This window comes from Anser anser (genome assembly GCF_964211835.1).
Source record: "Anser anser genome assembly, chromosome: 1".
NCBI lineage: Eukaryota > Metazoa > Chordata > Aves > Anseriformes > Anatidae > Anser > Anser anser.
The window spans coordinates 24,018,674-24,033,372 of record NC_139720.1 but is presented as its reverse complement, the minus strand read 5'-3'; the positions used below and the strand labels follow the sequence as shown (position 1 = coordinate 24,033,372).

Sequence of the window (14,699 nt, the reverse complement as noted above, 5' to 3'; positions counted from 1 at the left end):
GAGTGAAATGATTTCTATATATAGTTCGTAAATCTGTTGGCAATGTTTGTAAAGCACATTGAGATTCTTCCTGAGGGATACGAGCAGCTATATGAAAGCAAGAGCACAGGGACAACCATTGTGTATAAAGCACTTTATCTTTTTGGTGTGGCAGAAACTGACACTGAGGAAATGGACAGTCAGTAGGGATGTGGAGAAGCACTTACAGAATAGCACAATAGTTTGCACTGTCAGAGATAAGCAGGTTCCTCTCATGATGTTATTATGGAACGTGACTTATTGTACTGATGCAAGATGATTAGAAAGTTTTCCTTCTTTTAATCAAATGCTAAAGGAATTTGTTAGTCCAGAAATGTTGTTATTTGCACCGTTGCTTTTTTCCCCCAGCGGTTTCCTGCAGCAAGGCTCACCTCTTGACTCCTCTTCCAAGATACATCCTTGCACACTTCCCATCACCAGCACCACCAGAACCCATTCATTTCTTTACTACGACTTTTTCTTTGACATTACTATGACATTTTTCTGTGATTCTTCTGTCTGCTTGATAAGCAAGGCAACCCAAACACCCCTGCCATCAAAATGCATTAGATTAGCGTTTGCCCCATGGCTTGGTGGTTTATAGCATTCTCCAGACTTCTGGTTACTTTCCCAGCAGCTGGTGGGAATGCTGTTTTCAAAACTAATCTGAGCCATAAGGCAGTCCACACGCACATGTTTTTGAGTGAAAGCTGATCGCTGTTTGTGGTGGGTCTGAGCTGTTAAGCTACAATCTGGACCTGGAATCTGCCCTCCCAGTGGCCTGGAGTGTGCTGCAGGGGGTCAGCGGGAAAGATCTGTCATTAGTTTAGGTTGTCGAGTCTGATTCCCAAGCAAAGACTGGTTTTGGTTCACGGTCGTCTTTAAACTCATCCCACTTTTTGTTTCCTTAGCAGGGATGAAGGGAAAAGTTTTTCTCACTTGTGACTCCCCGTTTACAGCAACACCAGCAGAGATGGACTGGACAACAGATTCATCTGGCACAGAGAAAAGCAGCTGAAAAATTGTTCCTTCAAATGCCTTCAGTGCACGCTTTATCCCATTTGCTGGGCTGATACCAGTGTTAAATGCAGGTGATGACACATCCTTTTCAAGAACGGTACGGTGTGCACAATTTTTAAAAGTAATGCTGGTCTCTTGGGAGAAAGAGCTACAGCTTGTCCCATCAGTCTGCCTGCCCGTCCTGCCTAGATGCCAGACTGCCGATCCTTTGTCTCGTTTGGACTCTGCGTTCAACCTGGGCCTGCAGAAGTAGCATACAGAAATTTATATACGAGGAGGACGAGTAAAAAAGTGTGAGGCAGGAGGGGGGTGGCAGGCAGCAAGGAGCACCGGGAGGAGGACAGGGGATGTGGGATGAGGGGCAGGAAGGAGAGGTCAGGGAAAGGAGGCATGGAAGGCCACAGCAGTGAGGAGCTTGGGGCTGGAGCATCGGGGCCTGCATGAGGGGTATGGGTCAGGGAAGGTGCTGGGTGAGGAATGGGGGTGCGAAAGAGGTGAGGAAGGGTGAGAATGCCCAATGGGAGGGAGAGGGAAAGCCCAGACATGCTGTGGTGGCATTGTTTTTAACGTGCTCTATGGCAATTGGACCCGTTCCTGCAGCGTGGGCCGGCGTTTTGATACAAGCCAACGCATCTGTCTGACAGGCTGTCCTCGGGAGCTGTGACTGAAATAGCCAGCGTCCTGGGGACAGGCCGTGTCCCACGCCTGAGGACAAGGTTGTACAACACTCACTTTGCTTTCCTGTCGTTTGCCCTGCGCTCACCAGACTGCAAGTAAAGTTTAAGCCGTGGGTTTTGCCCCGGTCGGGGATGCCTGCTGCCCGTCAGATGTTGCTCACTTCGTTACAACAGCTGGGCCAACAAGGTGTGGAAATCTGTGAGAAGCAGAACATTTCCTAGGCTGCTGCTTGAAATATTTAGTTGCTTGGAAAGGAAAAAAGGACATGAGCACTTAGAAGCGTCTTGTCTTTTAAAACCTAGGAAATAAGTCACCTGGCCTAGGAAAGATTGAAAGTCCTGTCTGAGTGGGCTCAGTCCCACTCAGAGCCTGAAACCTGCACCCTAGATGTTTGAAATGGCAAAGTGAGACCTGCTCCAATAAAATGGGCTCTCTCAGCTCCTATCTTCTCTCATGTTAGCCCCTGTCCTGAAGGAAGCAAATATTTCAATATTTTTTTTTGAATGAGTGAATAGTTTTCATGGCCTAGAAGTGAAAACAAACCAGCTATTTCCTGCATACAGAATTTCAGCAGGGTATCAAGGGGCATGTTTTTGGGTTTTGTGCTGGTAGCTGGCAAAGTACTTTGGAGGATTTATCCTAGATAGCAGTCAACACAGCCTTTACAGACCTGTGCACATGGACTACAAGTAGCCCATGCTCTGCTCTCATGCTGCCTGCGATATGAGGAAGTTCACTGTGCCACCTCTCGCTTCAACCACCTCACACCTCGCTAGCACAACATTTCTTCCTGAAGGGTTTATATCGGAGTCAGAGTTGTGTGATTGAGCACGTAGTGTGGGATGTACAACAGTATGCCCAGGCTGCTATTTTTGCTTGTTGGTTGTTGTTTTGTGTTTGTTTTTGTTTTTGTTTTTTTCCCCCAGAAATCTGAGTGTTTATAATGTCTGAGAAATGGAACTGGGGGAAGAGAACAAAAAGTCTCACGCAGGAATGGTAATTTTAGGAAAACAAAATCACTCCTATTTTTGTAGCAGAGTTCCTCTGAGAAGATGGGTAAATCAATTTAATCATAATTAAATAATTTGAGTGACAACCTGTGGTCTGAACTGTAGCGGTGGGCAGCTTCAGCAATGGTTGATGTCCACAGGAGCTGAGCACTGACAAGCTGAAGTATTGCATAATGCCAAATACTCCCAAAAAGCAAATCCTAAACATGTCACCATAAGCACTGCACATTAGGGAGTACTTTAAATCTTAAAGTCTCTTTATTTCTCCTTTCAATTGAGATAACACTGCCACCTCTTCTGAAAGCATTCTAAGACAGACAAAGTCATTAGTAATCTTGATATGCTGAAGAACAAGGGTAAGACAAAATGTTGAGGGGCTGTTTGTTAAATATGCACGATCTCTCCTGCACACTGAGTGGCAGTAAGGGTCCTGGGGACTCATGGGCCCAGAACTGAAGCGTATAATTTTATATAACAGAATTATGGAATTAAGCACTGAGTTTCTGCGCTCATCAGCAGGCAAGGACAAACATAATGCCAGCATTTTCTGATCTGTGAGTGCTTGGCTTTACAGTTTTAGCATCATTTTTGTGTGTACAACTGGCCAGATTTATTACTTTTATTACTGTTGTTTGAGAGAGCGTTCATGGGTGTTTACACTTGTCCATTTCCTTATAAAGAATGGGTCCTAAATTACCCTGAGTGACATGTACAGGTTTAAGAAAGGACCCAAATCTCTTGTAACCTCATTTAACTCTGCCGATCTCCCCTCACTTCTGGGAAGACATTTGCAATAGAAAAGCTTACCCATATTTTGTAACATCTTTAAATTCTGTTATTTCTTGGCTAGAACAGACATCACTGAGATTCTTATCTTATGATAAACATCATCACTGTACCAATGTATTATCATGCCTCTGCAAGGAGTAGCATTGAAGATAGTGCTCATGTTGCTGTGAAGGGCTGGAATAAATTATCCTTTAGAGTATTCTTTGAAAAGTAAGCAACACATGTCACTTTTTGAAGTTTCTTTGAGTTTTGAAAATTAGAATTCTACACAGAAAACGGTAAATAGACAGGTCAAGTGGTTGTATGTCTGTACGTTGTATTATGGACTCTCAACATAGGAAAAGTCTGAGGCTTACAAATTTTGTTGTGTCTGATGTTTTTGCAGCTTGTTTTTGCTTTTTTATTTTATGAAAAGATTGGCGAATACAAATGACCTGCAAATATTTATTTAATTTGATTACAAATGTGCAGTATTCTTTAATCTGATTTATGAGTGTTTTCCTGTGTTAGGAAAGCCAAGACTTCTAAGCTTTCATCCCACTTGAGTGAGCTAAGCTGCATGAAATTCACATAGAAAAATGACGAAAGGAAATATCTAATTTATTTACCAACTCTGTTCATGAAAATCATGCTCACTCCTCTCTCTATTGCCATTAAAGCAATATATACAATAGTAAAACTTTATAAACAATTTGGCTAAACACCATACGTCAGTTCTTGTGCCCAATCCATGCTAATCAAAAAGAGGCAGTACTGGACAAGTACATAGGTCAAATTTTTTTCACTTACATTTTCATTAAATACGGACTTTACCAACTAAAAATAAAACCACCGTGACTTATCATTTTATAATGTTAACATTTATCATTTATCTACTTCCTTGTACCCAAATCAACTTCTTCTCTGTCTTTCTCTCTTCCTCTCTTTGTCTCTTTCTCAGAGCACCGGTTTGCAGATATTGCTGGCCTGGATGTTTCTGAAAGCCTTGCTTGTTTACCATCATTTATAGTTAGTAAAGAGAAAAAAAAAAAAAAAAGCATGAAGTTTAAGCTTTCATTCTGTGGTTCCTTACATTGGAAGATACCTCTCTCTAAAAACAATGTCAGAGTAATATAGTACTTACTAGAAGACGTGATAACTTACATATATTTATATGTACATTGTTCCCATATATTTATGTGTTTGTGTAAATACATTATCGTATATCTATACAGGAAAAAATACCCATAGATATACACACATGTGAACATATATATGAATTTGAGGGTGCTCTCCAGCTGCACATCCATCAGCTCCAGCGAGTGACGGCCATAAACTAAAATGCCCACTAGAGGCCTCATCTGCTAGGGTCTGTGGGCATTAATGAAGCCCGCGCCGTGCTGTGCCCCTGCACCTCCATGAGATGCCACCGACGCCAGCAGCAGCCTGCAGTCCTCCACCGGAGCAGCATCTGGCACCAGCTGCAAAGAGACGAGTCGATCCTTCCCCTATTACTCCTGAGCAAGGAGAATCGGCAGATAATCCGGCTGGGTGATGTGTCGAAGGCGAGGTGCAGGCACCACGACCTTCTCCCCTCCTTCCACCGCCTGCAGCCTCCTGCAGCCGCCTTGCTGCGACGATGGCGCGGTTTTGCCAGAAAACCATGAAAGGCAACGGGACTCTGGCGAGCAGTGGTGAGGCTGTTCTGTTCCCAGCCCCTGTGGCAGCTCGGGTTTATGTGAATTTTCACGGCTCTTTCCTCCTGTTGTTAACAGGCGAGGCCAGCGTGGTTTTCTCCCCGCTGCCCCCCCGCCGGCGGGTGCCCTCCCGCGAGCAGGCTGCTCTAAATAAGGCAATGGTCACTGTGTCAGTAATCCCCTCTTCCAGGGACCTGCAAACACCAGCGGTGGGACATTCTTTCTGTTCAGATGTCTAGCTGACGTCTGATGCTTAAAACAGAGCATGCTTTCATCCCTTCGTGCATTGTCGTAAGCCCCCGGTGATCACTCTTAAAAGGGTGCCTCAGCTACTCAGGGAAACAGTTGCTGACCAAACGAGACACGGCGTGCCTGATCCAGCCCTCGTGAATGCCTGATCCTTTCAGTTTTGTACCAGCCTGACCAAACGGGACCATGTCTACCTTTGGCTACAGAAGAGAGCTTAGCAAATATGAGGACATTGACGAAGATGAGCTCCTCGCTTCTCTCACTGAAGAGGAGCTGAAGGAGCTGGAGCGGGAGCTGGAGGACATCGAGCCTGACCGTAACCTTCCCGTAGGACAACGGCAAAAGAGTCTGACAGAGAAAACACCCACAGGGACTTTCAGCAGGGAAGCGCTGATGGCCTACTGGGAGAGGGAGACCAGAAAACTCTTGGAAAAAGAGAGGCTGGGTGCATGCGACAAGGTAAGACCCTGAGGTGTTCGCTGCTTCCTAGAAATGTTAGGGCATCTTCTTCCCTGGCTGATCTCACTTGCTGTTTTTATTTTCTTTCTGTCTCTTGTAACATTTATGAGAACCTTGTCGGAGATATGTTTGTGCCTGCTAAAGCACTGTGTGTTGGCTCAGAGAGTTCTTGCACCCTCTCTGGAAGTACATTACAAACTTAGCTGAGAGCAGAAGAAAATCCTGCAAAAACTCTTGCTGATGGTTAAAAACTGGGCAGGGATACAGTTTTAAGGGACAGGTTAAAAGTTATTGCTATATGGTAGCGATATGGACTTTTGGTTAACTTTTGATTTTGTTTAAAAGCTAATATGCTGCTTTTAAAAACCAAAACCAAACCAAACCAAACCAAACCAATCATTATTGACTCCTAGAAAGCACATCAGGAAAAGGATTTTGAATACATAGCATGTCAGAAGTTGAATAAGCATCCCAGAGGCTTTGTGCTTGCTGGAAGGAAGCCGTGTTGTGGCCAGCAGGATTTTCTTGCCTTGGTGCTGCTGAGGATCCTTGGCTCAGGAGCTGCTGGCAGTGGTTATCAGAGGGTGGCTGTAAGTTATTCAAAAAGTGGCCTGGAGCAGGGTGACCAGTCAAACCACTTACCTCTGTTCCCCCAAAACAACCTGTAGTGCTTGTCCGTCAGTTTGTCCACAAGAATAAAAATTGTCCTAGCAAATGCTGGCTCCTGAACTACAAATGAACAGCACAACTAGGACTCAGTCCTAACATCTGATGAGCACTCTGTGTGAGCTAATGACCATATTGGCATCCCCCGAGCCCTTGCAGAAACAATCTGTGAGACTGAGCTCTTTCAAAAATTAGCTTTTGTTTTCACAACAGCTCCATGTAGTTTCAAAGCAAAGCAAGGACCTAGGTGTGAGAGTAACTTTTTTTGATTTTTAAGCACTGCTCCATACCAAGTTCTGCCTTATGAGGACATGTTCTACTATGTTTAAATAAAAAAAAAATACGAAAAAGATTAAAAAAGCAATTCTGAACTTGTAACAGCCTTGTCAGGAGCTCAGTTCATTTGCAAGAAAATCTAATTAGGCCATTTCTGCATCAGATAAAGTATTGTCTTAGAGAAAAATCACTTGGATAAAATTAGCTTGCAATAATAATAGTCAAGATTTCTTTGCAGTTAAGTGTTCGCTCCTGCTAGTGAATGGTGTTGTAGTGTCTTTGTAGGCAAGCACACCGAGTGCTAGCTGTCATCAGACCATTAGTATCAGCTTGCAGACGTGGACTTCACTCCCTGTTTGTCAAGTACTAAGGAACGGAATGGCAAGATTAATGTTTTTTTTTCCAGATGAGCCTCGAACCTGAAACCTGGTTGGTTCCAAAAACCTTCTGAACAGGGCTCGTTCTGTGTCATATAATGGTTTCCCATGCCTGTACAGTATTAACAAGGTGTTAATAACTCAGCATTACAGTGCTTGAAAAAGCCTTTGTTCTTTTAGATCTGAGAAGAAAATTTCTAAAAGTGTCCATAAATAGGAAAGTGTTCACTTGCTGATATCGAAGGCACAAATGAAGGCAGTAAGAAAATGCTTTCTGTGTTTCTTGAAAACAATCTCTTTGCCCTCAACTGCCTGAAAGTTAGGCACCTTATTTAAGATAGCTATTTGTGCTATTTCTATAGTTAGTGGCAAGACATCAGCCCCTTCAGAAGGCACACATCCTGTAGATAGCCTTTTAGGGTGAATGCCATGCCCTCCAGAGGTATTTATCTCGCTGTGTTGACTATCTCCGGCCTAACTTTTCATCAAGTTGCTACCATGAGGTAAGATGAAGCCCTGCAGGCTGCCGGCAGCAGTCGTGTACTGAAATGCTACCACAATACCAGGGCATGCCTCTATAGATCTGCAGAGTTCTCCGCTGCAGAATTATCATTCAGATTGCCATGAGATATGACACCTAACGATGTATGGAGATATGACATCTAACGATGTATTTGATGGGAAAATAAATTCCTCCTTTACCCTCAGAAGTGCCTCTGAGAAAAATCAAGTTTTTTTATTTATTTATATTAATCTAGAGTCGTCAAAACATATTAGCAGTCCATTCAAAGGCACAAGCTTCTGCTCATATGCAGCTGTGTTGAAGGCTGTAGGGTATATGCTTGGGTAGATAAAAGCAGAGCAATCAAGATGCTTTCCTGGATAACCGATGTTTTCAACTTTTAAAAGCTGCATACACGCGCAGAAGCTGCAGATACCAATCTCAGTCCCATAATAAACCTGGCATAAACACATCCCTGTTTCTATATGCAGCACAGCGTCTTTCTGTGTTAAGGGACTACCTTCACAGACTCTGCAGGAGAAGCAGGGGCCGAACCCTACAAGCCCTCCATACACAGGGTGATGGAGCTGGATCCTGCAAACCCTGCATGTGCTGAACTCTCAGCAGTGGAAGGCTGGACCAGTTCGATTACCTGTTTCATTAGAGTCAGGCTTGTGTGAACACTACAAATACTGTCTCCTTTGCGTGTGTCCCAACACAGCAAACTGCTCAAGACTGTGAAATGGTACCATGCAATCTGTAATTACTATTATTTTAACCTTTCACTGCGTTTTTAGAACCAGAAAATTAAGAAAACCTAAAGCTACACAGGTTTTCTAAAAATAATCTGCCAAGTTAGTAACAATTCTGTTTTCCAGAAGCACAGAACTGAATCACTGTGTCTCCACAAAGTACACGCTTAGTATTTTACAAAGACTAAAATATGAATGTGAATGTACGTGGCCTGCACAATGCTGCCATGCTTCTGGAGCTCTCCAAATGGAGAGTGAGGCTTTCGAGGGCTACCGACCTTTTGCTGCTCCTGCACGTGGAGAATTGTCTACTGCCACCAGAACTGCTAAGGACACCTGGCAGAACTTTGAGAAGTGGATCCAAAGCTGCTATTTTGGTGCCCATCAAACACACTGAAATAACCTCGGGGTTTAGAAAAACACTCGTTGCATAGGCAATGAGTTATAACCCGTTACAGTATGGCAGCTGGCCTGTGTCAACTGTTCAGGAGCAGAGTCTCGGCTGTTGGCAAACATTAAGAGATTTGGTGTTTATTGATATAATTACTTGTTACCTGTGGGAATGTGTTATAATCTTTTCTTCCCAAATTGCTCCTAAGTGTGTATAACACCTTTAGTGCATCCAGAGTCCTTTCTGCAGGACTCACATAATACTATATTATCTTCCACATCTCTATGCCTGTTTACACATGCAGGCACTGTTTGTATTCTAAGTCATGGCATTCTTTAGCCTTTTTGGATGTGCTAATGTATACAAGGGAGACTGAGCATTGACGCAGCTGTCTAATCTTTACGAAGTAAAGAAACTTGTTGCTCACATATCATGTCCATTCTGAAACTGCAGTCTTGTGTTTCTGCTGGCAGGGACCCATACAGATCCGTTTAATAGCCCCTTGTAGACATGCCAACAAACAAAGAGTATGAAGTTTATCCATGTTATGATATCTTATATTAAGTTTTCTCTTGGTAGAAATCTTTGACATCAGGGAAGCTAATCCAATTTACAATAAGCATTTGTTTTCTAAAGAAAATGAAAAAAGTAATGATAAAAAGGTGTAAGGTGCCGAAACAGTTTTTCTGTTCCCCTAATTGTCTTTGTTTCTGGGGATTTATTTTTAGCTATCAGCATTAAATTCTATAGTTTCAAGATAATTGTTTTTGTGCAAAGAGGCAGTAGCTACGTTACTGCAATCGTGTTTAACACCCACACCTGCATTCCTGTTCAGGAATCAGAGCAAGAAGATGACAATTCAGAAGACATTCAAGAAGAATATTTCACAGAAAGCAACAGTGAAGTGTCTGAGGAGGCATATACTGAAGAGGATGATGAAGAGGAAGAAGAAGAGGAGGAGGAAGATGAAGATGACAGTGATGATGAGGATGATGAAAAGCAAAATGCTGCAGCTGGTGAAACACCTGTGAATTGTGAGGATGGCAGGAGTTCTGACCATACGAGACACAAGAAGAGTAGCAGTGCGAAGGACAGTGAAAATTTGCTCAATGGCCATGATGGGAAAGACACCGACAGTCTGAGCTTTAAAAGCAGTGCCATCCACCCGTGTGGAAACCCAACTGTTATTGAGGATGCTTTGGAAAAAGTTCGGAGCAATGACCCAGACACCACAGAAGTGAATCTAAATAACATTGAAAACATCACTTCACAGATGCTTATACAGTTTTCTCAAGCCCTGAGGGACAACACTGTAGTCAAGTCGTTCAGCTTGGCTAACACACACGCTGATGACAATGTCGCAATAGCAATTGCCGGTATGTTAAAGGTAAATCAACATATAACTAGTCTGAATATTGAGTCAAATTTTATCACAGGCAAAGGAGTGCTGGCCATCATGAGAGCTTTGCAGCATAACAAGGTTCTAACAGAGTTACGGTTCCACAACCAAAGGCATATCATGGGCAGCCAGGTGGAAATGGACATAGTTAAATTGTTGAAAGAGAACACCACTCTGGTCAAGCTCGGATACCACTTTGACCTTGCTGGCCCAAGAATGAGCATGACAAGTATTCTGACAAGAAATATGGATAGACAAAGGCAAAAGCGTATGCAGGAGCAACGGCAGCAAGAGTCTGGTTGTGATGGAGCCATCAACCCAAAGACCAAAGTCTTGCAGAAGGAGACTCCTCGTTCCTCACCTTATACGTCACCCAAGAGCTCACCTTGGTCCTCTCCAAAGCTCCCTAAGAAAGCACCGCCAGCAAAAAGTCAGCCGCCAGCTCCTGCACCCCCACCTCCACCCCCTCCCCCTCCTCCCCCTCCTCCCCCTCCGCCTCCCCCAGTTATTCCAGAGAAGAAGGCACCAACCAGGAACATAGCTGAAGTCATCAAGCAGCAAGAAAGCTCAAGAAAAGCCTTACAGAATGGACAGAAAAAGAAAAAAGGCAAAAAAAGCAAAAAACATGAGAACAGCATATTGAAAGAAATTAAAGATTCTCTAAAATCGGTCTCAGACAGAAGATCAGAAGAAGGCTCCCGACCCTCCACCCGACCCTCCACCCCACAGAGGTCTCTCCATGACAACCTTATGGAAGCAATTCGAGCAAGCAGCATAAAACAATTAAGGCGGGTAAGTAAGAGATCATATTTCAGTAACTGATCGTGGCTCAGATATAGCACGAGCTCAATTAATTTTAGTACATAGATATTTAGTAAAAACATTCTTAGAAATGTGAATGTAAAATACTTGGGAGGAGGTTTTCCTCTGATTAGGCTTTTCTCAGCACACTGACTTCTATTTAACTGAGATTGTGACAGAAAGCGAGGTACTTTCCTAGGTTCAGGGTTGTTACGGGAGGTGGTGATTAGCAGAGGGATCTTGGGAGAATGCCTACAACTCAGGAAGGAATTTTGACATCCAGGCTGTACATCAAATGTAATGAGATTCCCCCACTCCCTGTTTCGTAGGTGGAGGTACCAGAAGCCCTTCGGTGAAAGCCTGGATGACAGAAGAAGCAGAGCACAGCAGTGGTCAAGGGGAGGCTGTTGGGCTGTTCACCAGTGGTAAAATAGACTCTGTAGCAAGCTGCTTCCTAAGTACCCTCTTAGATTTGAACCGTTTCCCTTTTCCTTTCAAAGAAATAAACCCACTAACTACTAAACAATGCTTTAAGGATACATTTGCCTTATAATCTGTAAATATGGAAATAATTCTCTTTTTTATTTAATAAGATTTCTATTGAAAAATTGCTGCTTCTTTAGATATTCTTTTCAATATCTGATTGCAAATCACTGGACAACTTCTTCACACTGAGATGTAATAGTTTACCAACCTGTGGTTTCTTCATTATTTTTTTCCATGAATTTACAATAAATGCAGTTTGAAGCTTTTAAACAGAAACATAGTCTTGGGTTTTTGTGAGTGAAATCCTGCCAGATGTTTGTGTGAACGTTAGGAACATCTCCCGGGAAAGAAAATGAAATCTTCTCAGCTACATGGATCAGGCTTGTTTGGAGGATTGTACCTGAGTCTGTTAGTACAGTTCCATACCAACAGAGAAAAAGAAAATGGCTTGTCAGGCTATATACAACTCAAATAAAGCTGTGGGCTCTATCAGGCCACCGGTATTGCATACCAGGTCCTAAACCTTAATCTAACAGAAGGGAAAAGTGGGTGATGGCCAGAGCTGCAGTTCATGTTGACTAGGCATTAAAATTAACATGGATATTTTAAGGGGTAGCAGAATTATTCAACTGACTTCCATTTTGTACAAGTGCAAACCACTGTATCTAGGCAGAACTAACCCTAGTGCCGAGACCAGGTCAGACAGAGAAACTTGAAGAGCAGACTTGCATTCAGGTGGAAAAGGACTTTCATACGATACCAGCTGAGCTGAGTGTGAATCGTCAACATGATATGGTGGAGGCAGAGCCAACATGTTTTGGAGATGTGCAGCTGGAGGTATCACATCACAGGCAATGGCATGAGCAGCCCTTCTTCGTGTAGTACTAGACAGTCTAGCTCTGTCTGATTAGTCATGGTTCTCGGTGCATCAGATAGTGTGAAGGCAGCAATAACAAGAAGAAAAACAAGCAGTAGTGAAGATGTTGAAGGTCAAGGAGAGGTAAAGGTTTTTTGAAAAACAACTAGTTATTAATTAGTTTACTTATTTCAGCAATAAGTAACAGAATTAGTATTTCTTTTACATAAAACCACACGAAAGAGAAGTATTCATGGTCACCCAACATTGCAGTGGTACTGAAAAACTACAGATAAGCTTATATCAGGAAATATTCACCAGATTTCCCCAGAAAGAGGAACAAATTACTTGAGGGCAGTGAAGCATAACAGAAAAGGGATGTGTTAGTGAATTGCCAGGAAAGTTACTGTTATGGTAAGAAAATGGTAAAGATACATTTTCTATTTTTAATTTATTTGCTTTGGTAGTTACTGAGTAGAACCAACTAAAAGCTATTTACAACTAACTGAAACACTTCCCAACGTTTTTCCTCTTGCCTCAGGTTCACAACAACTCATGAGTATTTCTAGACCTATTATCACAGGAAATATGCTACATACAGATAGTCTTCAGCTACCTTTATGACAGCATAGAATCCCATAGCATAAAAATGAATCTGTGGTCAGTTACTCATGACCACATAGAAGCTGGAGCCTGGGATCTTTTGAGGATATAAGCAGTACTGGAATGCAGCCATGCTCAGGAGGAGGCCCACAACCCCAGACAGCTTTGTGAAGGATGAGAAGAAGTTTAATCAAATGACAGAAGCAGATAAGAAGTTGGAAGGGAGAATGAAAGCTAGGGACAGAATCCCAGGAAAGCACAATGGAGAGGATTTGGAGGATGATGAGAAAATGAGAAAAAGAAAAAAAAAAGAAAAAAAGAAAAAGGAGAGAAAAAAAAAGCTTTAAGGAAAGATGGAGAGTAAGAAGTGAGAAAAGTAATTGTACAGGAGGTGAAAACTGGTATCAGAAAGGTAGATGGTACAGAAGAAAGGAATACTGAAAAGTGGCAGATGAGGAAAGAAAATGTGGAAGAAGAAGAAAAGGTAGAAAAAAGAAGAAAAAGGAAGGTAGAATTCAACTTTCAGGTCAATAACAGCTGTTTGAGTTACTTCTTTACAGCTCATATATTCAAGAAAGGGAAGACAAATGGTTGCAGACCTTATGAAGATTGAACCTGTGCTGCAGCCTGCAGTTGTTGACACCTTCCTCATCAGTCCTGTCTCTCCATCACCACTCCACTGATGGAGATTAGTGTTTCTGCTAAAATGTAAAGTCATGGAAGCGCCAATCACTTGTGGTTATTTAAGCTCCTGTGGCATACTCCTTCACGAAGTGTCAGTCCTGTGTCCTAGCCAAATTCTAATCTGGGTAATTACCTTCTGCCTACATAAACTTCACAGCAGTTTGACTTGGAGGCATTTCAAAGCCTGTCTCCTATTTGCAGAGCTGTGAGACAGGGCCCCTGAAAACACCTTGTTAAGATTTTGATGCCCTGTTGAAGGAGAAGGCAGCCCCTTCCCTCCTTAGGCGCACGTCAGTCCTGCCATGGTCAGTGTCCCATTCCTCCCGGATGCACGAGCAGCTTCCAAGAAGCCATTTGTTTTCCTTTCAAGTAGGCAAGTGAGCACCATATGACAAGCAAACGAAACCGCTCTGGGAGGTACTGTGCCACCTCCCAGCTTAGCACTAGCCAGGAGTGGAGGGCTGCCAAGTTGTCCTCCTGCCAAGCTTCAGCTCCCCTGGGTGCAAACACCCCTGTGCTTGTGTATCTCCCCTGGGGCCCAGATCCTGCTACTGGGCTCACTTCACTCTCTATTCCCTTCCCTTGAGTCACAGGGAGGCAAATAACCTCCTTTGAAGGCCTGGCAGCCTCTTGTTTGGCCTGTATGGAGGATGTCCCCTAGGCTAGCTCCTGCACATTCCTATGCCCTCACCAGAGCTGACAAGGAGGCCCCGGGATGCAGGATGTTCCTCGACTGAACTCAAAGGATTCCCTGCAGCGAGTGGCTGTCCACTCGCTGTCAAAGACCAGTCAGAGAATGCACACACACACACAAAAACCTCCCAAGATGAATTGGTCAGCAATAAGAGAGCTGCAAAGAATAACCAGGTACTTGCTGTCACTGAAGAGGCAAAGAGGCAGGGCAGGACAGCAGGTTATAGTGTCTTTAGAAACAGCCTACATGTCCTTAGAACATTATTTGTCTCATAATGGATTGCAGAAGTGACCAGCCCACTGAAGAGCAGAAA

General features: G+C 43.3%; 1 protein-coding gene across 2 annotated transcripts; it reads left to right on the top strand.

Moving 5' to 3' along the window:
• The first annotated feature begins 727 nt into the window (after nucleotides 1–727).
• LMOD2 (leiomodin 2) lies at nucleotides 728–11,825 on the top strand. 2 transcript variants are annotated; one of them, XM_083852360.1, is made up of 4 exons: nucleotides 728–1,135; nucleotides 4,730–5,899; nucleotides 9,699–11,054; nucleotides 11,393–11,825. In XM_083852360.1, the coding sequence occupies exons 2-4, from the start codon at nucleotides 5,627–5,629 to the stop codon at nucleotides 11,417–11,419; spliced, it is 1,656 nt and encodes a 551-aa protein (XP_083708486.1). In that variant the 5' UTR covers nucleotides 728–1,135; nucleotides 4,730–5,626; the 3' UTR covers nucleotides 11,420–11,825. The 2 variants fall into 2 exon arrangements, with proteins under 2 accessions (XP_083708486.1, XP_083708485.1); XM_083852359.1 differs by lacking the exon at nucleotides 728–1,135 and having other exon boundaries at nucleotides 3,261–5,899; nucleotides 9,699–11,825.
• Nucleotides 11,826–14,699: the final 2,874 nt, after the last annotated feature.